General features: G+C 52.8%; 1 protein-coding gene across 1 annotated transcript; it reads left to right on the plus strand.

The window, feature by feature from the left end:
- Positions 1 to 98: 98 nt before the first annotated feature.
- Positions 99 to 22,558, plus strand: cep192 (centrosomal protein 192). The gene is given in 79 exon segments (XM_030102431.1): positions 99 to 336; positions 710 to 934; positions 1,617 to 1,666; positions 1,669 to 1,717; positions 2,033 to 2,175; positions 2,526 to 2,587; positions 3,821 to 3,953; positions 4,035 to 4,147; positions 4,248 to 4,297; positions 4,299 to 4,332; positions 4,411 to 4,563; positions 4,654 to 4,804; positions 4,881 to 4,893; positions 4,895 to 5,060; positions 5,147 to 5,207; positions 5,210 to 5,247; positions 5,335 to 5,387; positions 5,389 to 5,488; positions 5,560 to 5,770; positions 5,847 to 5,942; positions 5,945 to 5,995; positions 6,078 to 6,111; positions 6,113 to 6,140; positions 6,234 to 6,342; positions 6,345 to 6,457; positions 6,584 to 6,599; positions 6,602 to 6,718; positions 6,848 to 6,930; positions 7,002 to 7,068; positions 7,071 to 7,275; positions 7,800 to 7,918; positions 7,921 to 8,017; positions 8,019 to 8,518; positions 8,795 to 8,863; positions 8,866 to 8,899; positions 9,054 to 9,115; positions 9,118 to 9,206; positions 9,377 to 9,716; positions 9,719 to 9,956; positions 9,988 to 10,036; positions 10,038 to 10,167; positions 10,245 to 10,393; positions 11,823 to 12,053; positions 12,207 to 12,332; positions 12,450 to 12,538; positions 12,540 to 12,582; positions 12,676 to 12,739; positions 12,810 to 12,949; positions 13,266 to 13,332; positions 13,335 to 13,357; positions 13,574 to 13,589; positions 13,592 to 13,691; positions 14,054 to 14,218; positions 14,560 to 14,588; positions 14,591 to 14,639; positions 14,821 to 15,010; positions 15,095 to 15,355; positions 16,097 to 16,174; positions 16,176 to 16,219; positions 16,309 to 16,345; positions 16,347 to 16,392; positions 16,395 to 16,418; positions 16,740 to 16,784; positions 16,960 to 16,984; positions 17,148 to 17,248; positions 17,358 to 17,414; positions 17,768 to 17,891; positions 18,113 to 18,218; positions 18,307 to 18,447; positions 18,449 to 18,518; positions 18,590 to 18,607; positions 18,610 to 18,663; positions 18,818 to 18,915; positions 20,334 to 20,453; positions 20,902 to 21,014; positions 21,131 to 21,257; positions 21,373 to 21,380; positions 21,382 to 21,433; positions 21,973 to 22,558. Coding segments are annotated over 78 exon segments (7,761 nt in total). The 5' UTR covers positions 99 to 336; positions 710 to 761; the 3' UTR covers positions 22,105 to 22,558.
- Positions 22,559 to 24,654: the final 2,096 nt, after the last annotated feature.

Here is a 24,654-nt window from a genome sequence, read left to right on the forward strand (position 1 = left end):
CGATTGACAACAATGTTATCCAATCACCTCTCAGAATTTCTCCTCTCTCGGTTTGAGCGACCAATCAGAGCGTCGGAATCTGAATAAGTCCCGCCCTCGTGATATGACGCTGAGGCGGGCTTCCTGTGGCGACTCGGCGGTCGCTGCGTTCTCTCAACTCTTTCACGTTTGCTTCAATATCACTGATTTAAGTCTCTATGGAACGCACAAGTCTTCCCGGTGGTATTTTTACAACTTAAACAAGTCCGTGGACGTGTTTCCGCCAGTTTTGAACGGACAGAAGTTGCCGCCGGAGAAGAAAAAGTCGCCTCTCGGCCCGGTTTGGGAGACTTGAATGTGAGTTGAATCCATGTAACGTTTTCCCTCATTATTATGTTAATCTGGTCAAAACGACACTTTATTGACACATTTATCGAGGGCGCGTGACTCCTTAACTTTATAATCTCTTGAACCGTTTTACTGCGGCACTTCCATCTGAATTCATTGAAATAAGACTGCGAAGCAGCTTAAATTGACACATTCCCACTTGTTTTTAGCATGTAGCTAGTTAGCCTCGAGAAGTTAGCAAAGTTTGAAGTTTCACTGTTCTGTTGAGTAGATCAGACCAAGTAGAAACTTTGTTCACTTGTTGTTTAGCGAAAATTACATTTGGTATTGAGTTTTAATGAGTGCTAATCCTGTCCTCTGTTTTCCCCCTTACACTTTGCAGATGCTCTTCACCTGATGTGAATCTGAGCCACTGGCATCCGCTCCTCTCAGCAATGGCAGAGAGCTTCTACAGGCTGGAGGATGAAGCCTTCCCCAGCTTCCTGTGCAGATCTCTGGACAGCACCAGTGGCCGTGCCACCCTGGAGAATATGACCCTGGGTTCAGGCCCTGGACTGCCCGTGGCTGCTTCCACTGTGGCTAAAATTAAACCCCAGACTGACAACAGGTGGGTGCACTGCTGCTGTTCAGCAGCTTCTGGACAGATGTGCATGCTTGAAATCCCGGCTGAAGACTCACTGTTCCAGGACCCGAGCGTGTCTTTTCTTCAGTTTTAGGTCTCTTGCAGTTGCAACACATCAGATTGAAATGAGGGCGTCGTTATTGGGCTTTTTTACAAGCCTGATGATTAGATGATCTTTCAAGTCATTAAGGTGTCTTAGGGTTTTTACACCTCGCTGGATATGTTCAAAAATGGATATATCCCATACATTTCAAAATTGACATTGTTCCCACCAGATCATTTCCCCTCCCAAAAAAATCTTCATTTAGACAAACCCACCAGCCATCCACACGTGCACTGATAGAGAAGTGGAGCTCCTCCAAAAGTGGAGTTAGAGGTACTAAAATGCACGTCTCGCCATGATTTATATGTATGAAAAGTTTTCTATGAAATGTGAAGCAAATTGATAACTTGACTACTGAAGTTCAGCGTCATCTCATTGGAATTCAGCACGTTTTGTAGTTTGAGTAAAGGAGAAGCAGCTCTTTCTTTTCTGACGCTTGCCTGAGGTTGTTTATTCCGAGTCAGCAGGCAGCTGCTGAGTCTAATTCTGGAGCATTGATAACAATTTGGAGCATGTACAATCGGTTACTGTGCCCGTGAACGCTCCTGTGTGCTTCTTCTGCAGAGATCCTGTGGATTCTTCGTATCTGGAGGGTGAAAAACGGCAGCGGCGCCGCCGACTGTTGGAGAACCGCCCAGGTTCACTCTCGGCTTCAAAGACGACTTGTGAGTAGAGAAACGTCTTCAGCTGCCATTAAAGACTCCTGTGAAACTGTTCAGTCTTAGATATGTATGAAGAAAGCGTCAGCTTCAGAATCCTCCTTGATTTTCACGTTTGAATTTTAATGTTGTTGAAACAGTATTTTACCACTCCGGCCCATTCACTATGGAGCTGAGCTGGGCTGGGATTCACAAGATTTCTGCCAAGTTTTTTTTTTTTTTTTTGAGCATTTTCATCTCCTCTAAATTAGAGAGTCTGAGCGTTCTATGCTGTGTATCAGATTGACCCTGGATCAAATGCCCCGGTTGTTTTCATCACAGGGACAATGCAGACGACTTCATCGCGGCCCACCGCCTGTCAGACATGCTGCTGAAGATTAATCTGGAGGAGAGCGCTTCCAGGAGCGTCCTGCCTCCCACTCAGAGCGGCCCGGTCTGCGGCCGGCCCACAGAGCTCGCTACAGGTAAACACTCCTTTGAGACTCAGAGGCAGCTTCTCTCTGGCTTTACTCTCTTTTCTCCTGGTATTGTTCTAGTGATTCCATGATTTCATCGCAGTCGTGATATGATTCGTTGTTTGCTGGAATATCAGATATTAACACAAAATATTTAAATGTATGTAATATATTAAGTGAATTGTACTGAATATTATGAATGGGCCTCAATGTCATGCGTCCTTATTTGCATTATTTTTTATATTTGATATTCCTAGTGAGAAATATCAGATTGTTGAAATGAAAACATATTTTCAGGTTTGAATGTGAACCTTGACGTCTTTGTGATGCTGATGGACTCGTCTTTTCTCTCTGTTTAGATCTGTCTACAGGACTCCTGACGTTTGCACAGTTTGGGCAAAACGATCTTCCGGATACAAAGGTACCGCATTTCCTCTACAGATCGATGGATTTATCTAGTGGTCATCATCGTCAATCAAAGCACTGGATTCACTTGAAGTGTCTAAAAGATTCTATTTTCTTCAGATTCAGAGTTCAAGACTCAATTGAATCGATTCTAAATGAGTTAAATCTTCTGTTGATGGACAGTTTAGTCTAAAGTACTAACCCACACGGCAAAACAGAGTTAAAGGAACCGTTTACAAGACGTTCTCAAATCGATGTTTCTCTGTTTCCATCAAGACGTAGTCAGTTTTCAATTATTCCACCTCGGGCGTTTTCAGAAAGTTGTGTTTTCAGACACTCTGAGCTCTGTTGTCACTGGAAAACGTAAACAGGGCCTGAACATCATTATTTAGCTGCTTTTCCTCTTCAGAATAGATTTGATATTTCCGCTATTTATAAATTATTTCCTGAATTGCCACCTCTTTTTCTGAATTCCACCTTTCCAAACAAGACCTTTTTTTTTTTTTTTTTTTTTTTTTTTTTTTTTTTTAAATCAGCTCACTTAAATGACTATTCTGATAAAGAAACACAAAAAGACAAATGAAGCTGCTTTTTCTCTTATGATGGAAAAAACCTGTGGAATTTTGTTGTGAATTATTTTCTGCAGGATTTATTCCTGATTTTTATCAAGCAGCTTTATCACCTTTGATTTGAATTTGAGTGTTTTTGCTCATTTTCGTTTTGGAATCATCCACTTCATTTGATTAGTTTTAGCTTCCCACATATTACTTCTCACTTTTTTTATTATTAGTTTAATCCACCCTCTTGTCTTTTAATATTGACAATTTCTTTTCACTTGTGATGCATTTTATGCATAAACCCTGCTGTCTACATGGGTTATTACTCAGCTTTCTATTGATCGCAATTCAAAGCGAGGCCGAGAGATTTAAAATAAAAAACTCTGTTTATGGCCTTCAGAAAAAGGAATGCGTCACATTTAGATTCAGCTTTCTTTGACAACGTGAGTCCCAGTTTTGACAGAAATTGTACGATCTTAAAGACGAAATGTTTTGATTCTCCTTGGTTCTCAATCAATTTTTATGGTTGATCAAAATATTTACCTTGTCACCATGGCAACCATGTTCAATCATGTAAGTTACAGGTTTTCTGCTCCCTGGTGTTCGGCTGGTTTATATGTATATTTATCTATATCCAGGCTTTGTTTCAAATTGCTTTTCCCAAGTTGCCCTGTCCGTCTCACTGCGTCCAGGCTCCGCCTCCGGCCGAGGACGACCACGCTCGGAGCGAAGGGCTCGACAGCGACCACTTCAGCGGCAGCAACTCCAGCTTCCTGGCCAACGAGAAGCTCATGTGTGCCGACAGCATGAGCAGCGACCTCACCGGTATGGCGAGCTCTCGCCGCCATCGAGGGCGAGATGACAGCCGGCGCGCGCCGCTCTAAAATGTTTGCATTTGGTCGCTAGATGACGACATCGACTTGAACAACCTGCCGGACGACGAGCTGGAGCTGTACTTCAACAAGCTGGTGCCCCCCGCCATGCAGAGGGGCCGGGTGGAGGGCCAGGAGATCCCCACCGTGAGACCGCCTCATTCATACTGCATCAATACGCTCGCATGCGACGGGACGGGAAAGACGTTTCTTTGAGTTCCTCGTTAACGAAGCCTGTCTTGAACAGGGAGTATCTGCCGCTGCTGATCTGTCCAGCCCGAGTTCAGCAGAACCCGAGCACCAGACACCACTTCCTGGATCAGTACGATCAGGTGAGTCCACGGCCGCAGTCAGACTCTGACCGCTCGACTGCACTTCCTTTCATTCTGTGTGTGTGTCTGTGTGTCCAGGAGGACTTCCGGATGCCAGACGTGCGCCAGGCCGCCACCGGGATGGACTCCTGTCCCGCCAGCGACGAGGACACGGAGGACGAGCTGGAGACGGCCAGGAGGAGCAGCAGCGGCGCCAGAGCCCGGCTGCTGCCCAGCACGTCCCGACATCTGGTCAGACTCCCAGAAACCACTTCACCGCTGCGCAGTGGAAAGTCTGGCTGCCGCCGCCTTCACCGCGTTCCTCCCCGTGATCGTCCGCAGGTCGGAGAAAGCAACAGGCCCACCTTCCGCCCGGGCCTGGAAGGAGGCAGCTCGGACGATGAGGCGTCGGGCGGCGGCCCGGCTCCGTACCGCTCCGGGATCGAACAAAGGCGATCCGCTGAAGGACAAGTCATCAGCTCCCCGGTCTCAGGTGGAGTTTTGATTGGTCTGTTGCCGTTGTCGCTGCCTCTGCGCTCTCTGGCTGACCTGTCGGGTGTGACGTCCAGGGGACGGAGGAGGAGAACGGAAGCAGCGGCAGCGAAGAAGGCGGCAACGACGGAGGAGTGTCCACCATCCCCCTTCCGCCCGCTAACGCCCTGACCACGTACGACGCCCTGCGCGGCCTGGGCATCGTGGGCGAGGATGAGGACGGCCACGAGGACGGACCGCCGGCACGGGAAGGAGCAGCTTCAGACTCGCAGAGGTGAGAACGCAGCTGCAGGCGACGGATGACGGGAAACCCAGAACCTCATGACCTCTGCTGGTCTTCCAGATGGGGGACCGGGTGGGCCCTGTGGGGACCGGCGAGGCCAGCTCCTCTCAGAGGCTTTCTCCGTCAACTGGAGCATGGTGCTGGACCGACAGGAGGCTCTGGTGAGTACTAACAGACTTGAAATCTCCTCATTAGGCTCTAGTGAACCCTTGATAAGGCCCGTGTTGAAACGTCGATGTTCTGGGCAGGATGCCATGGAGAACACCGACTCCGGTCCTGCAGCCGACCGCCTGCTGGACTCGTCTACCTGAGGACCGGGGCGGACCGAGGAAGCCTCAGGATGCAACAAACCTGGCCGCATCTCAGCTTCAGGGGACTCAAGGCAGCTTCCACCTCTCCCAGGTACGCCGCTCGGGGTCTGGATGAGTTTTAAACCTGAGCCGCAGCCTGAGCAGCTCTGCTCCTCCCCTCAGGTCCTGATCCCCGACTGTCACGGCGGCGGGCCGGAGGAGGGAGCGCACGCTGACGGTGCAGAGGCCTCGGACGCCACCAGCGAGGAGAACAACGTCCTGTCCACTTCCCTGGAAGCAAAGTATTTCACCCAGAGCTTCAACCAGGAGCCGGACGACTCGGACGACGCCTGGAATAACTGCCCCGACAACCTGGAGCTGGAGTTTGAACAGGGTCAGCCTCGGTCCGGGGCTGTCATCGCTCTCTCTCCGACTGGACCAATCTGGAGTGTGTTTGGTTTGTTCTCCAGGAGCCAAGGCGGCTCAGGGCGTGGTTTACCAGAATGAAGAAGGCCAGTGGGTGACAGACCTGGCTTACTACTCCTCCTTTGAGAAAGAGCTGGACGGAGGACAGCAGAGGCCGACGGACACCTTCAGACAGAGGACTTCGTTCCTGCCTGTAAGTTCCTTCAAATCTTTTTTTTTTTTTTTTAAATTTCCAAAGTTGCCGGAGTTCCTGACTGACGCCGTGTCATCTGCAGGCGATGCCATGGAACGAATCATTAAGGACCAGGAGTTTTGAGAAGGAGCACCAGTTCATGCAGGTAAACCACTGAAGTCATGAAGGACAGATGTTTCCAGTGTTGAAGGTGTTCTGCAGCCGGCCACCAGAGGGCGACGATGCTGTCTGTGTGCAGGAGGAGCAGATCCCGCCTGCAGCGGCGGCGGCGGCAGACAGCAGCTGTCAGAGCGACGCCTCCTGGAAGGCCCCGGCCGTCGGCCACGTCCTGATGAGGACCTCCCAGGTCTCTCCGAGTTCCAGCAGGGCGACGACAGCTACCTGCGGCTCTCCCTGGGAGAGTTCTTCAGCCAGCGCTCCGAGGCTCTGGGCAGTTTGGGCACAGTGGAGGCAGTGAAACGGGTCAGTCACCACTTCCGGACAGTTCAAGAGTCCAGACATGCGCCATCACTGTACAGTGCGATGTTTATTATTTTTTTTATCCGTTTTGCCTCATTCTGCTGGTTTTCTCTGTTTTATTTTTTCTAGCCGTCGTTTGGGTACGTCATACCTCTCCGGAGAAGAGGGAGCCGTTCGCCCTCATCCACCCGTCGGAGCTCTCCGGTACCAACGGCTCCTCTCAATGCGACCGTGGAAGTGAGCGACGGAGAAAAACCCTCAGCCTGGTGTGTTGGTGCTGAAGCTACGATGCAGATCAGTGATTCCTGACCTTTTCCTGAGGGACCCGGCATTGCGTAGTCTTTCTGGCTACAATAAAGTAATCTTGAACTTGACTCTCACTTATTTGACTTGCAGAGGACTTGGACAAAACCCTGGAAGCTCCAGGAGCGAGGCTGACACCAAAAGGACATCCTCATCCTGGGTCTGAGCAGGAGGTAAGTCAGGAATGTGGCAGACCTCTGAGTCCTGACACTCGTCTCCTGGATCTAAACCCTCTCCTCTGCAGGAGCAGGCCGTCGGGGCCTCGCCGTCTGAGACTGGCTCCGGTTCAGAATCGAGCGTCGGCGGTCAAGCCGCACGTCTCCTGAAACCGAGAACAGCCAGCTGATGCTCAGCATCAGCACCATCGCCTCGGCCATCGCCGACGCCTCCGTCAGCACCGACCCGTCGCAGCTGGCCGCCATGATCGTGGAACTGTCCAAAAGAAGCCGGGCCAAGAGTCGAGGCAGTCCAGCAGGGCCGCGGCGAGCAGCACCGAGGAACACACCTCGGCTCCACCTGTAAGAATCCAGTCTGAATCCAGCATGAACTCAGATTTTAGAAATACGCTTACTGTATTGTTTTCCTGTAGACTGTGGGACAGGAAGTGCTGATCATGAACTTCCACTTCTGTGGTCAGAGATCCTGCAGGGAGGGGGAAACAGGAGAGAGAAAGCAGCTTCCCAAGCAGATAGTCCTGAACCAGCTCCAACTAAAAGCTCTATCAAACAGGCTGTTTTTAGTTTTATCAGGTTTACATGAACATGGTTTTCACAGGACAGAAATGTTCCGTATTGCTGATATCAGTGCATTTCTAGTTTTCCAGTCTTGTAAATGAGGTGATTCTCTGCCGTCTCCATGAAACGAGCAGATAAAAACTGGTGAAATATGTTTGTGTCCATGGCAACTGGTCGTCTTCAGCCAGTTTTGAAGAATCATCGCAGCTCAGGTCTGGCACCGCCGCGCGGGTTCAAGGAGTGGAATCTGGGACTGTCCACTTTATCCAAAGTCAATCTATTCTTCCACATGTTGTTTCAAAACGAAGAGTCAGGAATGAAAGCGCTGCTTTCTCCACACAGACGCTCCCTGACTGGGATCAGACTGCAGCTCTGCAGAAAACCACCTGCGTTGGGGAGCTGAGTGCCTTCGACATGGAGAAGTACCTGAGCGGCGGGACACGTCGGGCAGCAGCGACGCCTCCGCGGCGCACACCACGTTCGACCTGAGCGCCTGGGCCGAGAGCCTGGGCCGATCCCAGAGGAACAACCCAGGCTTCAGATCCTGAGAACCGGAGCTGCTCGGCTCCGCCGGCGACAGCCGGGACCGGCAGGTCGCCGCGGGGGAAAACCAGAGAGACCAAGAGTTTATCAGCAGCAGCCGATCCCAGCGCTCTGTCGCCTCCCAGTAGGGCCCACTGCAAGAGGAGCTCCATCCCTCGTCCTCGGTCGTCTCTGAGAAGATCCGTGGGCTCGTCGACTGCTTCTGATCACTCCGCCTCGAACGGGTCCAAACCACAACTGACTTCAGAAACTCAACACCTGACGAGAACCTCTGCTTCTCCACCTCGCCTGGGATCCCACAGTGAGGAATCGGGTCGTGGGTCAAACTGCCCTCTCAGTCTCGCCAGGACAGAGCTGTCGAGTCTTCAGAGACGGACCCGCCAACAGGAAGTACGACGGCGGCTCCCAGAATGCCGAGCTTGGAGAAGCCGGCCGGTGTGTCCGGCCACAGCGAGAAGCCAGCAGCAGATCCTGCATCCGGTGAGTGAAGAGCAAGAAGAACGCAGCAGCTACAGGAGATGTTTTTGGGATGTTTCACTGTATTTTGCAGTAGAAGGTTTCGTTTAAACTGGCTCCATGTTGAGATTGTGGTCATTGTACAGACTGATTGTTTGGTTTTGGTGAAAATATTGACATTTTTATCTGCGTCATAAAGGATAAAATTTACATTTGAGCAGCATGTTGCCCCTCAGCTGAAACACTGCCTGCATGATAACCGACCAGAAATCCTGACCGCTGGTCTTGTCTCGTCTTCCCAAAGCGTTTCCTGCGCCGGGCGTGGAGGAGAGTCAGTGCAGCTTCAGACCGTCCACCTCTCCTCTCACCCACTCCTCCCCAGTCAGACCTCCATTCCCAGTGCAGACGGGTACCGTACGCTCACTATACCTCACATATGTGAAATTCCACTCAGTACTGATACAGTCAGGGAGCTAACAGTCCAGTCCTCAGTCTCTTCTGTTGTCACCGTTTTGAGTTTTGGCCTGAGCGCTGCGGTTCATCCCGGTCTCTTGTCCCGGCAGCTTGTTGTCTCCGTCGTCCAGCGGCGGTGTGGCAGACAGGCGTCCTGCCCTGGACCTCTCCCCCGCTCTCCCTGCTCCAGCCCCAGCCTCAGCCGACTCACCTTCATCTCCGTGAACGACGGCAGAGCCGGGCCGACGCCGGAGAGGCCGAAGGTGTCAGTGGAGCCGGGCCGAGCGTCCCTCACCGAGTGAGCCGAGCCTCTGCACGGAGCTGTCCGCATTCTGTCACTGAAGAAGTGACGACTTTCAGTAGAAAAGTTTCAGTTCTGGATTCTTAAAGTCTGTGTGTCTGTGTGTGTCTGTGTGTGTGTGTGTGTCCACAGACTAACTGCAGCATGGCTCTGAGCACCACCATCATCAGATTCAGTCCGACCCCGCCCGTAGAGCCGGACGCCACGGATCAGGCCCAGCACTCCAGGAGCCTGGACCCCCTGCCGGGACAGACGGGGGAGACCGCCGAGCCGCCCCGGAGCGGCTCCGCCCTGAGCGAGTGTAACTGCCGCCGCGCCGGCGAGCCGTCAGCGGGCTGCAGGAGCCGCACGCACGCCTCCCAGCCCGGCGCCATTCAGCTCACCAAGGTGGACTCGGGCTACAGCAGCAACCTGAACATCCAGCAGGCCGGCCCCGGGCCGTGGGGGGCCGCCGCCCCGCTGCCCTCGGCGGCGTTGCCGGCGCACTCGGCCCGCCGCCGTCTTTCCCCTCTGAGGGACTCCACTACGTCCCCATCCCCAGCTGTCCCGGAGTGGTGGACCTGCCTCAGGGAAACATACAGTCCCTCCTCATGGGACGCCCGCTCTACCCCCCCCAGCCAGCCCGCCCATACCTGGGACCGGAACCTTCTCTGCATCCCGGGTCTTATCACGCCGCAGGAAGCGCTCTGTACTCTGTGTCGTCCACAGGCAAGTCCTGTCCTCCACCGCTCTGTGCAGCAGAGACGTGTTTGACCAAACACACATCTGAAGCCTTCTTCTTCTCCTCCTCCTCCTGCTGCACAGTGGATCCTCTGGGGATCGGTGGCTCCTGTCCAGGCCTCACCAGAGCCAGCAGGACATGGCCATGCTGGGGAAGCCCTTCAGTCAGTACGGTGCCGAGGCGCTGGTGGAAGAAATGCGAGGTAACGCCGTCCCTGCGGTCGCGGCTCCAGCCTGGCGGGACGCAGCAGCTGACCCTCTCCGGCCTCTCCGCCCTCAGGTCAGGTGGTGGCCCCGGAGGAGCTGCTCTTCCCTCACGCCTGCTGCGTGGGCATCGCCTCGCAGACCACGCTCAGCCTCTTCAACCCCTCCGACAGGTGGCAGCAGGTGTCGATCGCCGTCAGCAGTCTGGCTGTCGACGGAGAGAAGGTGAGGATCTCGTTGAACTTCGTGTGTTGATGTCAGGAAACGGACACGCGAGTTCACAAGTTCAGTTGAGTTTTTATTTGTGTTCTCATAGTATAGAGATATAAAACATGAGGCACACACATGCAGTGGAGCTCAGCCTGTGAGGGACGGCTGCTAAAGCAAAATCAATGACTGTGATCGGTTGAGCTCTGGTGTCCAGGAGAGGCTCACCGAGGACTGATAAGTTCCACCGTTACAGAACGGTTTTGATATTTGACTCCAAAGCAGGGCTGGAAATGTGTTCACACACACACACACACACACACACACCACACACACACACACACACACACACACACAACACACACACACACTTCCTGGTTGTCATCACTTCTGCTCTGGGCTGGTTTCTCTGCTCCTCACAGGGGATCATGTCAGTCGGGTGTTTTGGTAACCTCTGTCAAACTGAGTTTGCTTCAGGGGCCACGTCAGCGCAGTGTGATCTCAAGTGGGCCGAACCAGGAAATAACAGCATGGTGGCCTGCAGGGTACAACCTGAAATCTCTGCTTTAATGCAGTGAAATATTGATATATTAACACGTTCAGATTTTTTTTAAATGACTCTTTTACAGTGGATATTTCTGTGTAAAATAACTGTAATTCATCAATGTTTCACCTCAGTTGGTCATTTATAGTTATGCTTTATCACAGAGCATCACAGTGGATCTTTGTTGCATTATTTACGTCTTCAAAACTATAAACATTTAGATAATGTTGCTGGAACTCAAAACACTACTTCTTATTATTGTCAGCATAATTAGTTTAATTCCAGAGATTATCTTTGTTGTTGACACTTATCTAGATCTGTAGTAATCCTGATCAGCTGGACTGATTTACTCGTAGTACAGTCATTTCAGTCACTTACCATCATCATTTCTCACAGCGGGACAGCTCTGCACTGAAGGGAAAGAAAAACAATCATTCTGCTTTTACATTTTGTTCAAGTGCTGTGATTTTTGATTCATAGTTCAGTTTATCTCCAAAGTTTTACGATTTTTTTTACATCTGCTGCATATTAGCCAGATGTGCTAGTACTGGGAGCATTTCTTTACTGACTCTTTGGCTGCGTGGAACGTTGACGCTCTCGCCTGACGACAGCAACGGGAAGCCCTCATTCTTTATTTTAAGCTTTAGCTGCTTTCCCTTTAGTTACACAAAACCTTTGCATGTTTACTACACCTAACAATCTCTTCATATCTCCATATTTGAGAATGAGCCCAGAGACCGTAAGATCTAGTTTTCTATTAGTTTCATGAAATGAGGAAGAGAATGAAACCTCAGAACGAGGCCAGGCGACAGATGAACTGTCGTCGGTATCTTCACTTCACTGTTTCGGTCCAGTCTTGAGTGCGCTGCCGGTGCCCCCCCCCCCCCCCCCCCCCCCCTCCAGGTGGACAGCTTGCGTTATCAGTGGCTGATCGTGAAGAACAAGACGATCATCGGCCCCCGGAGCACGGAGGAGCAGAAGGTGCTGTTCGTGCCTCCGCGGCCCGGGGCCTACCACTGCGTCCTCAGCGTCTCCTCCTGGCCGGCGTCTGCAGAGCCGGAGGTGGCGGCCCGGGCCAGCATGTTCGCCAAGAGGGTGGTGCTGGTCGCCATCGCGGAGAACCCCGCGGTGGAGGTGAGCGGCGCCGCGTCACGCTCCAGTCAGCAGTTCATTCCACAAAACATCAGTTCGTTTTTTTAAGTTCACATGTAGTAATAAAAAAAAATCTACAGAATTACAAGATGAAACCAAGCTCTGTGAAGGACGGGATCTCATTTCCTTCCTCAGGTTGAAGCCGGCAACTCTGGTTGTTTAGAATTCGGGGACCTGCCAGGAGGCGGGGCCAAGTCGCTCCCTCTGAAGCTGCTGAACAGGACTCAGGCCACGGTGCCGATCCGGCTGGTCATCAACGCGGTGAGTCGGCATCGTCCTGACAGGATCTTTCCTCAAAGAAAGATGTAGAGATTAGCAGTGTTATCCTTCAGCGCTGAGACGTGACTTGAAGTGTTTCTCTGCTCCCCTCCCCTCCAGACCGCCTCAGCATGGCGCTGCTTCTCCTTTTCCAAGCAGCCGGTGGCGTCGGAGGCGCCGCAGCAGGCCGGACACGTGACCCTGGTGACCTCCGTCGGTGATCAGTCACGTTCTGCACGCCAGCTACGGAGAGGTTGGAGTTCAGATGTGTTCACTGTTCACCTCAGCATCAGACCTGCACTACTGAAGCAGCTAAAGACGCCGCTGTGCCGGGCTTGTTTTCCAGACCGTGGACAGCTTCCTGGTCTGGGTGCATTTCAAGGCTCCTCAGAAGTACGCCGCTCCCTCAGGTGCTCGCCGCTCGCCACCGCCGGTCTCGACCCGGGAGGGACCGCTTCACGTGGCCGTGTGTCGTTTCAGAGGAGCTCGGCCCGGCCGAGGAGTTCAGCGCTCGAGTGGACGTGGAAGTGGACGGCCCCGGTCCCAGCCACGTGATCAGAAGCGTTCCCCTCAGAGCGCGGTCCGGGACCGCCAGAGTCCACGCCCCCAAAGATCTGCAGGTAACAAACACACCACCGGCATCTCAGACACTCAATCCTTTAGTGTGGTCAAAAAGGAAAACAGTACCTGTGTACGAGTGGAGAACGCTTAGCGTCGGCTCTCTAAACGTTGAGCCGGAGACTCTCTGCTGGAGGAACTTGGAGTCCAGTCAAACGGTGGACTCACAGATGTGAAGGATGAGTGAAGCCTCAGTTCCTCCGCCCGCAGCCACCAGATACAACTTTTAATTAGTGCGTTTAACTTGGCTGCAGTCCAGCCTCTCCTGGCCTCCCGTGGCGCTGACAGCCAACGCCGCCCTGTGCTTCCTCTGTCTAGACCGTCAGCCTGGCTGCTCCGCCGGGGAAATCTTGTCAACAGACGCTGCCGTTAAAGAACGCAGGAAACATGACGTGCAGTTGAAACTGAAGGTAATTCTGACCTTTACTTTTCTTATTAGGTCTGGGGTTTGGCTAAGCCCGGGTGACATTTCAGGCCCGTGCAGCAGGGATCCGTCCATGTTTTGCTTAATTTTATTCCTCTTTGTGACGGTTGCTCCTCACTGCTTTGCCCTGATTTGCCCCTGAGCTTCATCCGCTCCGTTTCTCCTCTGCCGACATGTGAACACGTCTTCCCTCTGCTCCCAGATCAGTGATACCGAGGACTTTTCTCCGTCTCCCCACAAGAGCTGTCGCTGAGAGTGGGAGAGGAGCGAGGCATCGTGCTTTCCTTTAAAGCTCAGGCCGGCCTGAAACACAGAGAAAGGTGTGAACCTGTATTTAAAAGGATAATCCTCTCTGATACCGTTTACACGTTTTCAAGTGGAAACGGAAACTTTGCAGCGTTTAATGTGTGTTTACGCAGTAACGTGCTCAGAGCAGCAGAAAATGCTTCATTGCAGACTAGTTTGAATTAGTTTCAGCCACTGGGTTAAAGGATTAAACCAACATGTGAAACGGTTTCTATCCATCTGCACGTCAGTCAGGGTGGCTGCATTAACATGAGGACATATTGCCGTAACAGCAGTGTGTAGCGATGGAAGGAAGCAGAATTACTCAGAACCTTGAATCTCACTAAAGATAAACAGACGCGGTGAAGCTTTTCCTCACGACTCCGTCCTCCTCCAGCCTGCTCACCATCCTGGTGTCCCCCTGCGGACCTCAGTACGAGGTGACCCTGAGAGGCGAGGTGACCCCCGAGGCTCCGCCCGCCGCCGTCCCCCCGTCCGTCCCCCCCATCCTCTCCAACAAGCAGTTCGTGGCCTGGGGAGGGGTCACCCTGGGACGAGCCGTGTAAGCAACTTTCCCCTTTCACTCATATAAGAAAGAAAAAACACTTTCTAGGTATCAATTATTCATTGGAAAGTAATCAATAAAAAAACAGCGAGCCCCACCGGTCCGTTATTCCATTAAGGCTGCTGTAATGTTATTCATGAGACGGGACGGAGGCCGTCTGCGGGGAGTGCTGTTCCTCACAAGCCGTTTCTGCATAATTCACTGTTTATTTATACCGACTGAAGGGTGGAGAACAGACAGGGTCTGACCCGGGCCGGGGTCCAGAGGCGTGGCGTTAAAGCCCCGATCTGATGGAAGGAAGCAAAGTTTGGTCACTTGTTTTATTTATTTTTCTAAAGGCAACAGAAGCTGGTTCTGAGAAACAACTCGCCAGCGTCACCCAGCAGCTGCGCCTGCTGATCCGCGGACAAGACCAGGAGCTTTTCAGGTGGAGTCAGGATCACAGCACTGATGCATCCCTCTCTCACACACACACACACACACACCCACACACACACACGGTTTCTGTGGTCTTTGCGTCATGAGCATGTCCTTACAGGGACGTTTTCAGTTTGAAAATGAAAGTGCGTCTGAGTGGCGTTTGACCTTTGCGGGTTTGTTTGCCCTCAGCTGCAGAGCATGTTCAGCCCCGAGGAGCGTCTGACCCGACACGGCGAGCTGTCCATCCGTCCCCGGGAGGACGTCACCGTCCACCTGCTGTTCGCTCCCACCCGGGTGGCCTGCATGCTGGCCAAGCTGGAGATCAAGCAGGCGGGCGTGCGCCCGTCGCAGCCCGGGGTCAAGTTCACCGTGAGCGCCTCGCCTCGCCGTCGCAGCGCCGCCTTGTCTCCCTGTGCGCCGCAGACTCAACGCCACTCCTCTTTACGCCCGCAGATCCCCCTGTCCGGCTACGGCGGCACCAGCAACATCATCCTGGAGGACCAGAGGAAGCAGGCGGACGGCTACGTGGCCACGCTGCCCGGCGTCGCCGTCGGCCACGTCAGCAAAGTGTGCCTGTGCGTGAGGAACACCGGCTCCAGAGCGGCGTTCGTCAAGCCGTGGCCTTCTCCGACCCTCCCGAGCCGAACCGTCATGGAGGCGTCCGTCATCAGCCTGGCGCCGTCACAGTTGTCCTGAAGGAGAGGACTCAGGATGGTGAGGACAGCTCAGAGACTCGGCCTCAGGGAAAGCTTTCGGTATCTGACTTGATGGGAAACTCACTTTTGAAACTTGCATTGATCAGGAAGTACGGGAGCCTGGCGAAAGTCAAATCCTGAGCTGCTCTCTTTACTGGGACAAATCCCTCCTTTACACATTAACCAAACAACCTTGGTTGAAATGGCAGCCTTCAGTATGTGCTTTATAAGGAATGTGAAAACCAATACTCTAATGTAACTGAATTCAATATTAAACCCCAAATTTCAGTTCTGGTCTAATCTCTTTGATTTCTTCATAGCTGAGTACTCGAGTTTAAACTGAAGCCCAGCTTCACTTCCCGCTTTCTGCCCCCACAGGTGGCGCAGTGAGTCACTGTCTGCTCTCAGTCCAGCATGGTAGAAAGAAGCAGCAGATCCAGATCCTGATGGATCAGAGACTCCTCCAGCTTCACCTGCTCCCTGCAGGAAAGCAGCTTGAGCTTTCTGGACTGGAGATGGATTTAATAATCCTGAACCAGCAGCCCGTTCCGGGTTTTCCTTCATCTGCTTCATGTGAAAGCAGAGGGGATTGAAGTGTGAGTTCCAGACGTGAGCCCAGTGATGAGTCAGAGGTTTTATCAGGAAGTAACTGGAAGGTCCAGCTGCTCTGCAGAAAAGCAGCTTGTTCTGGCTTCTGACTGTACTGAAGGAACTGACATTCTGCCGGACTGCTTCATCGACATCGTGTGTTGTTTTCCAGGTGATCACGGTGCTGATGAAGTCCTCGCTCAGAGAGCAGAGCCTCTGCCAGTCCTCCAACCCTCTGCTGGCCACGGTCCTGCCTCTTCTGTGGGGATGAAGTCTCCAGGCAGCAGTACAGGAGGTCAGGGATGATATGATTTCTATACCGTAGTGGAGGCCTGTGTGTTTTTGTTGCGCTTTACAGGTGATTGGGTTTTGTTTGATGTTCAGGCTGATTCAGAGCAAACCGGAGGTGGCGCAGAAGGCCCCTGTCCGAGAACAGCCTGCTGAGAAACGTGGACTTCAACGAGAAGTTCCTGGAGAAGAGAACGTCCCAGAAAGTACGACGCCCGCCGTCCTCCCATCCTAGAATGAAGAAGTTTGGGGGAGTGAGGAGTCTCCTCTTGTCTCTTTTTGTCGTTCCCAAAAATAGATTTTTTTTCCTGAGTGTGGGTGTAAAGTCAGAGGTGTTTTTCATAGAAGAACGTCCCCCAGACACTATTCTACAGTAAAATCTCTGCAGTCCTTTCCTCCTCCCACTGTTTCCCAGGTCAGGAAGCCGCTGTGCCCGCCCCGTCCCGTCGGCTGTCGCCTCCACATGTTTTGGGACTCGTGGTAAAACGTGGTCGTCTGACGTGTGTGGTTTCCCGTCCTGCCCGCAGCCTGCGACCTTCCCCAGAGGCCCAACGAGGCGCACATCTTCTACGGCACATGAGCAAGGTGCTGTGTCGCTGCTGGGCAGCGGGAGGGGCGGCGGCGCCGACGCCGAGGGCAGCGAGGGAATCCGGAGGCAGAGCTCAGGAACTGACAGGTGACTGGAGAATCTCAGCTGTTCCTGAAACGCCAGTGGACGTTTGTTTTCTCTTTGAAATGTTGTGTAAGCTATGAGTCCAGCCACTGCCATCTAGTGGCCAAACCGCGTCAACGACGTCTTCTTCCAGGCGTCGGCTGGAGTTGATGCTTCTGCAGTTTCCACATTAAGTGTTTGTGGGCTTCGCCGTCCTCGGCTGTATTCAGCTCTTTGATGATTCCCAGCCTGGACCTGCAGCCTAATGTTGTGTAATTCCCAGCGGCTCGTCGAACGGAAACGTCTCCCTGGACGTGCTGCCGGTGAGGGGTCCCCAGGGCCCGGCGCTCCGAGTGGCAGAGCCCCCCCCTCCAGGTACCCAGCGCTCCGCCCGAGAAGACTCTCTCTGCTTTCATCTTGATGTTTTGGTGCGTTTCCAGCTGGATGAGTGGGAGTTCTTAGCCTGAGTGTGTTTATGGATCTCAGCCCTCAGAGTCCGAGTCCTGGATCGTCCATCCGGAACAGCTCGTCCTCGCAGCCCCCACCCTCGGTGAGTCCGGACGCCCCTCGCGGTGGAGGTTAATCTAGGAACTGTTGGTGTTAACGGACCTGCAGTGCAACCAGGAAGCAGAGGCTGCTTCAATGCTTTTCCTTCATCAGTTAAACATGTGAGAGAAATGATCGTCATCTATTGGACGTTTTGGTTCTGATGGCGGGGAGCGGTGATGGAATACTGAGCAGACTGTATTTACCGCCTGTTAACTCAGCTCTCACCTGATCTCGGCTTTCAGCACTCGTTCTGATCAGAAAGGCGTCAAACGGCGGCTCATCGCTGTTTTTGACTCTGGCCTTTTAAGCGGTGTTTTAAGCGGATGTTTTGTTTTTTGTGTGTTCGGTCTTCAGGCGGTGCGTCCGTCCCCATTCAGGTCCAGATCCGGAACAACGCGTCCAGAGAGCTGCGGTTCGACCTGTCGTGGCCCGCCCACTGCCTGACCGTCACGCCGCAGCACGGACTCCTGGAGCCTCAGTAAGGACCCGGCAGCCACGCCCGCCGCTCTAGTGGCGCCTCTAGAGACTCCTGAACAGAGGACATTTTGATCCTATGTACAGTACATACCACAAGGTTTTTAAGAAAACCGGTTCAGAACAGATTAAAGCAGAGTGCGGCCAGGTTTTCCCTGCAGCAGGTCCTGTTTCAGGCCGAGGTGAAGCTGTGAACACACTGGATGAACCACCCTGTTCCCCCAGGAGCCACCTGCAGATCCTGATCAGCCCCAACCCCTCGCTGGCCTCCCGGCCCGCCCTGCCTGCCTGGAGCGGCCAGGTCTACGTCCAGTGTGACGGCCAGCAGAAGGTACACACACACACACACACACACACACACACACACATGCACGCTACACTAGCCGGAGTGAGGTTTTCACGGCCGTGCTGCTCTTCAGGTCATTAAGGTCCAGATCCGTCAGGACCTGGCTCTGGACGTGTCCGCCGCCCCGGCCGACCCGCCGGCGGCCCTGCCCGCCCAGGCCGCCACCCCGCTGGTGCTGCCGGTGTCCAGACTGGCCCCCGGACCCCCGCCCGACCCCCCAGCCTCTGCTGGAGGTCAGCAGCAGGACGGTGGTCTTCCCCGCCACCCTGTCCGGGGAAACCTCAGGTAGGAGGAGCGCGAGAGCTGACCTGAGAGCAGAGCCAGCAGAGTTGACTTCCTGTCCTCCTCTTCCTCAGAGGCCCAGCTGGAGGTGCAGAGCGGGAGGCGGAGGTCCGGTGGTACCTCTCGTCCTTCGCTCCTCCGTACGTCAGGTGAGGAGCCACCAGTCACTTCCTTCATGTCTGTTTTTCTGTTGTTCCTCCTTTGCTGCTGCTGTTGGTGTTTTCAGGAGGCTTCTCTCATTTCCTGTCGCTGTCTGAGTTGCTGCTGTTCAGGTGAAAACCGTTTCCCCCTCGTCTCTCCTCAGGGCGTTGACGACAGCGAAGATGTTTACCGGGCCACCTACACCGCCTTCAGGTGCTCGCGGGCGTCCGGGACCCTGGGAGCTCAGCAGAGGCTGCAGGTGGGCCGCCGCCGAGCGGCCAGCACGGCTCTGGCCTTTACAGCAGGTTCACTGAGATTCAGAGCAGGCCTGGAGAGGAAGCTTCCAGCGAGAAGAGCCACTTTTAGACACACGGCTTTTTGTTCCTCCGAGGAGAAATAGACTGATGAATAAGTGATGGAAACACGGGAGGAGAGTCGCTGCTCACTGGGAGAGTTTCAGCTTCTCAGATCCAAAGGTTGATTTCAGTCAGCAGAACTCAGCTCTGTGAGGACATTTGCTAAATCGTTTTGTTTATTGTTTAAAGGAGAAAAATGCAGTTTTTTTTTTTTTTTAACCATCAAAACCAGAGAAATTTTCTCCAACGCAAAGTTACAAAATTACATATCGGCAGAGCTTTGACAATCAAAACAATAAGAGGTGGTTTCACTTTTTTTGTTTTTAAAGTCTTAAGAGTGTAGACAGTTTTAATCAGATGCTACACAAAGTAATAACATTTCAGATGTAAGGTTTGGTTTGTCTGTCCAGAGCTGATTTCAAGAAAAAAAAAATCACACATCAGTATTTAGATAGGTGAACTGTCTTTTGTTGTCTTATTTTATCCCTCAATTTTTTTGCATCTTATAAAGGTTAAACATGTTTCGCCTTGTTAATGCTATTGATTTGTTTTATTAATTTTAATTATTTTTTAGAAATGAATCGAATGTTTTAAAGGAAAAACACTTATCAGTTTTTTTCACCAAACCATGTTCAGTCATATCAGCATATCGTAAAAAAGTCCATACAGTCACATTAAAATACAACAAAAGGAAAAAAATTTAAACAAAGCACCCACTAAATCAAAAATTCCCCCAAAACAGTTGTTGTTAAATCTGATGCTGCACAAAAAGCTGTAAGTCACTATTTTCAAATGTCTGAAACTGACTTTTTCCACCACAAATAACAATGACGTCAAATCATCAAACCAGATTTTAAAGGGTTAAAATCCTCAAAATTGCATATTTGTTTACACAAGGTTCTTATTTGAAGACATTTCTGCAGAAAATCAGAAGTTTTTATTGCCTGTTGAATCAAATCTTTATTAAACAATGTATTAGTTGACAGAAGATGGTAAAAGGTTTTTCCCTCTGCTGAGCTGTTTCAGGTTCAAGAAGAGGTTCCTGGTTTGATTCCCTGATCTGAAACAGCTGACGCATCATGGAGAAAGTTTCTTTTTAAACTCATAAACTTGTCTCCTGTCATTTATTGTTACTTTAAAAGTGTGTTGATCTTGAAATATCAGTGTGTCTGAAGTGGTTTGGTCACCATGGTGACCTGACCTGGAGCTGCTGCTGGTTTTGGTTCCAGTGCGGAAACGAGGCATCGGGTCGACTGGAACTCGTGATTCTTTAGTGAATGTTTGGACTAACCCCACGGCGTTCCCGTCTTCTGCTCCCCAGGTGCCCATCACCTTCCTGCCCCGGGACCGGGGCGACTACGCCCAGTTCTGGGACCTGGAGAGCCACCCGGTGGGCGAGCCGCAGCAGAAGAGCAGGGTCCGCTTCCAGCTGTGCGGCACGGTGAGCGACGCTCTTTACGTCCAACAAGCTGCCTGGAGACGCTCCTCAATCTGCTCTCAGCGTTCAGAACACTCGGAGCTCAGTGGGGAAAACCGTCCTCCTCTCCGACACGCATGTTGATGCTTCAGCCGCGTCTCCGGAGCGCCGCCGACAGAATTAACAAATGAGCGGAGTGGGCCGTGAGCCCCCCGCGCCACCGCCGAGGGCCGCCGCTTTAATGTGAAGTGTTGTGACAGAGCCAGTTAGCTTAAGAGCACAGCGAGCGGGAAGTCGGCGAGACGGCGCCACAGAAGTAGGCTAAGTGGCTGTGATGGGAGCGTCTCCGCTGTCGCCCGCCTCGCCTCTCAGACGTGGCGTTGAAGTGGAGCGGAGCGTTAAAGCGCTCACCTGGGAGCGGGAGCGGCGGGGGGGGACCAGGTGTGACTCTGCTCCTCTGCTCTGGTTGAAGGGACTGAAGTCTGGACCGCCGGAGGCGCCTCAGGAGGGAGACTGCTCCCTGGTGAAGACCGAGGCCTCGGTGAAGAGCCGCAGGAGGGCCGACGCCGCGGCGCCCAGATCCAGGTCCGTCCCAGCAGCCCCGAGATCTTCTCTGGTCGTTCTGATCGTCCTCATACGTGAACGGTCAAACGCTGGAATTCCTGGAAACTCCTCACAGTCGCTCCTCCGTTCCCTCTCAGCCAGGAGGAGGCCCAGCACAGGGGCGTCTACGCCCCGCAGGACGTCTACGCCTTCCCCGCCACCCGGGTGGGACAGTCCAGCTCTCTGAAGGTCAACATCCGCAACAACTCGGCCGACACGCACGAGGTACGCCGCAGCGCCGGCCTGGAGGCCGTGAGACGTGATAACTGCTGCTAACATGAGCCTCTGTGCTTTGCATGGATTGTGTTTTTCACGTGTGGCTTCTCTAATTGACTTGCAGCTGAAATTTGAAACCCTAGGGCCCTTTCCACATCAAGCATTCCAAATATTCCCTCAGGTGAGTCCGACGGTCCTCTCCCAACACACACTCTGCTTGGCGCTCTGCCGGGAGTCCCGGTTAATGATGACTCTCATTACCTCCCTGCTTCCACCCCGGGCGCGCGTCGATCCGGCTGTAGATGAGTCTCACGAACACTCGCGCTGCGCCGAGCGTCGGGGCGGCTCGGTCCGGCTCCCGGACGGCTCGCCCAGCCCTCGTAAATATTTGAAGCGCAGTGATATCCAGTGCCGCCGCGCCGCTCCCCCGGCCTCATGTAAAATTATCCCTGGACATTCAATTAATTGGTGGGACTTTAATTGGGCGATCGCTCCATCTGAATGAATAATTGATCCTGTTATTAGGAGTTATTACTGAAGGGGCCGCGGCTCCCGACGCCCGCAGGATGAAGGATGGAGTCTGGCTGTTCTCTCCGTTTCCCTTCACATCCTACATTATTCCCACCCTTATTCTTTTTTTTTTTTTTTCCTGTCGCTGAGCAGACCTCTGCAGTGTTTTCCCCCCTCGTCTCACTCTGACCGTCCCGCTGTCCGTCCCTCTCAGGTCCAGCACTACCTGAAGCTGCCCGTCCAGTTCCGGCCCGGCTCCGCAGGCAGCCACTCCGGCCTGCTGCTCATCCAGTCCGAGACGAGTGGAAGTCTTGTTATTCAGCTGACCGCTGAGGCGTTGCCCTGAACCCCCCCCCACACCGCCTCCTCTCCCTCCAAACCGTCCAGATGTGGGTCTGGTGCCGGCAGCTCGCAGCAGCAGCAGCGCCGCGGTTAATGACTGTTATTCCAGGCTGAAAGCGTTTTCCTCTGGCGGGGCTGTTTGTCGGGCGGCTCGCCAGCGGCCGCTTGTTCCGGTTACCATGGCAAAACGCTGCTAATCACTGCAGATTAGCTCCCCGTTTCCTCTTTCCACTGTGGGGCACATGGCCAGGAGTTGGGGGGGGGGGGGCATCAGGAGCCAGACATGATCAGGGACGTCTTGTTAGCCTGTTCCACGCCACGCAGGGAGCCGGCGCTCTGGAAGACACTAGTGTGGAGCTTGAATATGAAGGTGGTCACAGTCCTCACTCACATTGCACATGCTTCAGATTCTTTATGTAATATATTGTTTATGCACTCGTTTTGAATAAAGTTTTGTCAAAAACAGCTCAACTTGTCTGTCTTTCTATTTCAACCAGCTGCACCTGCCTGTCATACCACATCTCACCACAGGAGGCTGCAGTGAGTCGGTATGGGATGTGTACACTGGTGCATACTGCAGTGTTACATGAAGGGGAAGAAGAAAACAGTAGATCATCGTCTTCTGCTCTTAAGAAATGGGGTTAAAGACTATTTTCTACTGTTAACCATGTTCCTGGTGGTTTGGCGGACTGGACTGGAGCGTCTTGCAGGCGGATTGGGTCCACGGGCCTGATGTTTGACACCCCCTGGTTAAAAACAAAATCAAAACAAATGTTGCTACATACAGTCCACATGACTGGTGATTGTGTCACCTATCTGTTTTAGATGGACATCATGTATTCAATAGGTAGGAGTTTGAAGTCACTTCCTTTATTTTTATGGTCTGTGCAGTATTTTTACATTTTTATTCTTATACATGCAGTTTATCGGTCTGTCTGGTACGTGTGTCTCTGTTGCTGCTGAAAATGGTGAATTCCTCCACTGTCAGATAAATTAAAGGCTTTTCTCATCTTGTAATGGCCTTTCTGCTGCAGTAACATTTTATCACTCCATCCATCAAAAGGAATATAGCCCAAATGTATGTTGTCTGTCCATTTTTATCCAGCTTTACTGGCGTTCATAAATCTTTCAAACATGGGTGTTAAAAAACAAACACAAAACAAACCCTGCTTTGTAAAGACTCGTGTTCTTGCTGCCCCTGAAGCACCTGGAACCTGCTGCAGGGGACGAGCGAAGAGAGAGAAGCCCCAGGAAGGCTGTCTGAGCGGGCTGGAGGAGGAGGAGCCTCCTGGAGTGTGTCTGTGCTCCTGACCTCCTGACCTCCCGCAGGAGGCAGCGCGCCGCGGCAGTACCGCCGGCGGCCTGCAGGTGTCGCCCAGATCGCCCCCGCGCCGCTCCCCGCTGCTCGGCGCGCTGAGGCGGACAGCTGCGCTTCATGTCGCCTCCCAGCCTGGAAACCTCTGGACCGCTCGTGGACTTGACGCGCGAGCCACATCGCGGGCTTTCAACAGGCGCGCGGCGGCCGTAGCACGCTCAGGTAGGACAGCCCGCGCGCTCCTCGTCTCATCTTTTTTTTGACATGCATCTCTCGCCGCCGGCCCGTGCTGGAGGGAGGCTGCGGCGGCTGCGTGCCGGGGCTGGACGCCGGGCGGCGGGCTGCCGGGCGGCCGGTTCCCCGGCGGGGGGCGGGGGCGGAGGGGGAGGGGGGGCTCTGACTCCGCTCCAGACGGGGGGAAGTTGATGCGTGGAGTTGGAGCCGCTCTCTGGAGCTGCGACAGACCGCGGAGCTAAGCTAACCGGGCTACGTTAGCAGGCAGGCGGCGGAGGCTAGCTGCTGGCAGCCGGCCATCCACCCGGTCCGTCCGCCGGGGACACGGAGCCGGTCCGCCCCGGCTCAGGCGCTCCCCGCTGCGGGAGGTGAGGCTGCCTCTCCCGCTGCCTCCGACCTCCGCTCATCAACACACACACTACGTGAGAGTGTGTGTGTGTCATATCTCCTCATGGAAAAAGTAACTTGAGAATCAGATCCTGGATCTTGATTCTATTTCATCAAACTGGATGAGAGTTAGAGACGCGCCTCATGAAATAACAATAACAATAATAATAATTAATAATAATTAATTAGTAATTAATTATTAAAAAGGACAAACTTATTCATGATCTCTGTCAATTTAAAATGTTTCATTCAGATTTGAAATCAAATCAATGTTTGAGAATGACACCCCCCCCCCCCCCCCCCCCACACACACACACACACACACACACACACACACACAATTCAATAAATTACATTTTTCTAAATAGAACCCAGGAAATAAAGACATAATTCATTCATTCATTGATTCATTGAAAAACCAGATTTATCATAGTGGGAAGAGTAATAAATTAGTAAGAAAACTTCCATCCATGTTTTATCCTGTACAGGGACTCTGGAGCCAGCAGCTCGCTGTGGATGAGGGGACAGCACTAAATAAAAATGTCATTTAATCAAATTATCACGGTTTTTTTCTCTCAGGTCACTTACTTTAATTGGGATTTCTTCTCAAGATGAATG

This window comes from Salarias fasciatus, chromosome 11 (genome assembly GCF_902148845.1).
Source record: "Salarias fasciatus chromosome 11, fSalaFa1.1, whole genome shotgun sequence".
Lineage (NCBI taxonomy): Eukaryota > Metazoa > Chordata > Actinopteri > Blenniiformes > Blenniidae > Salarias > Salarias fasciatus.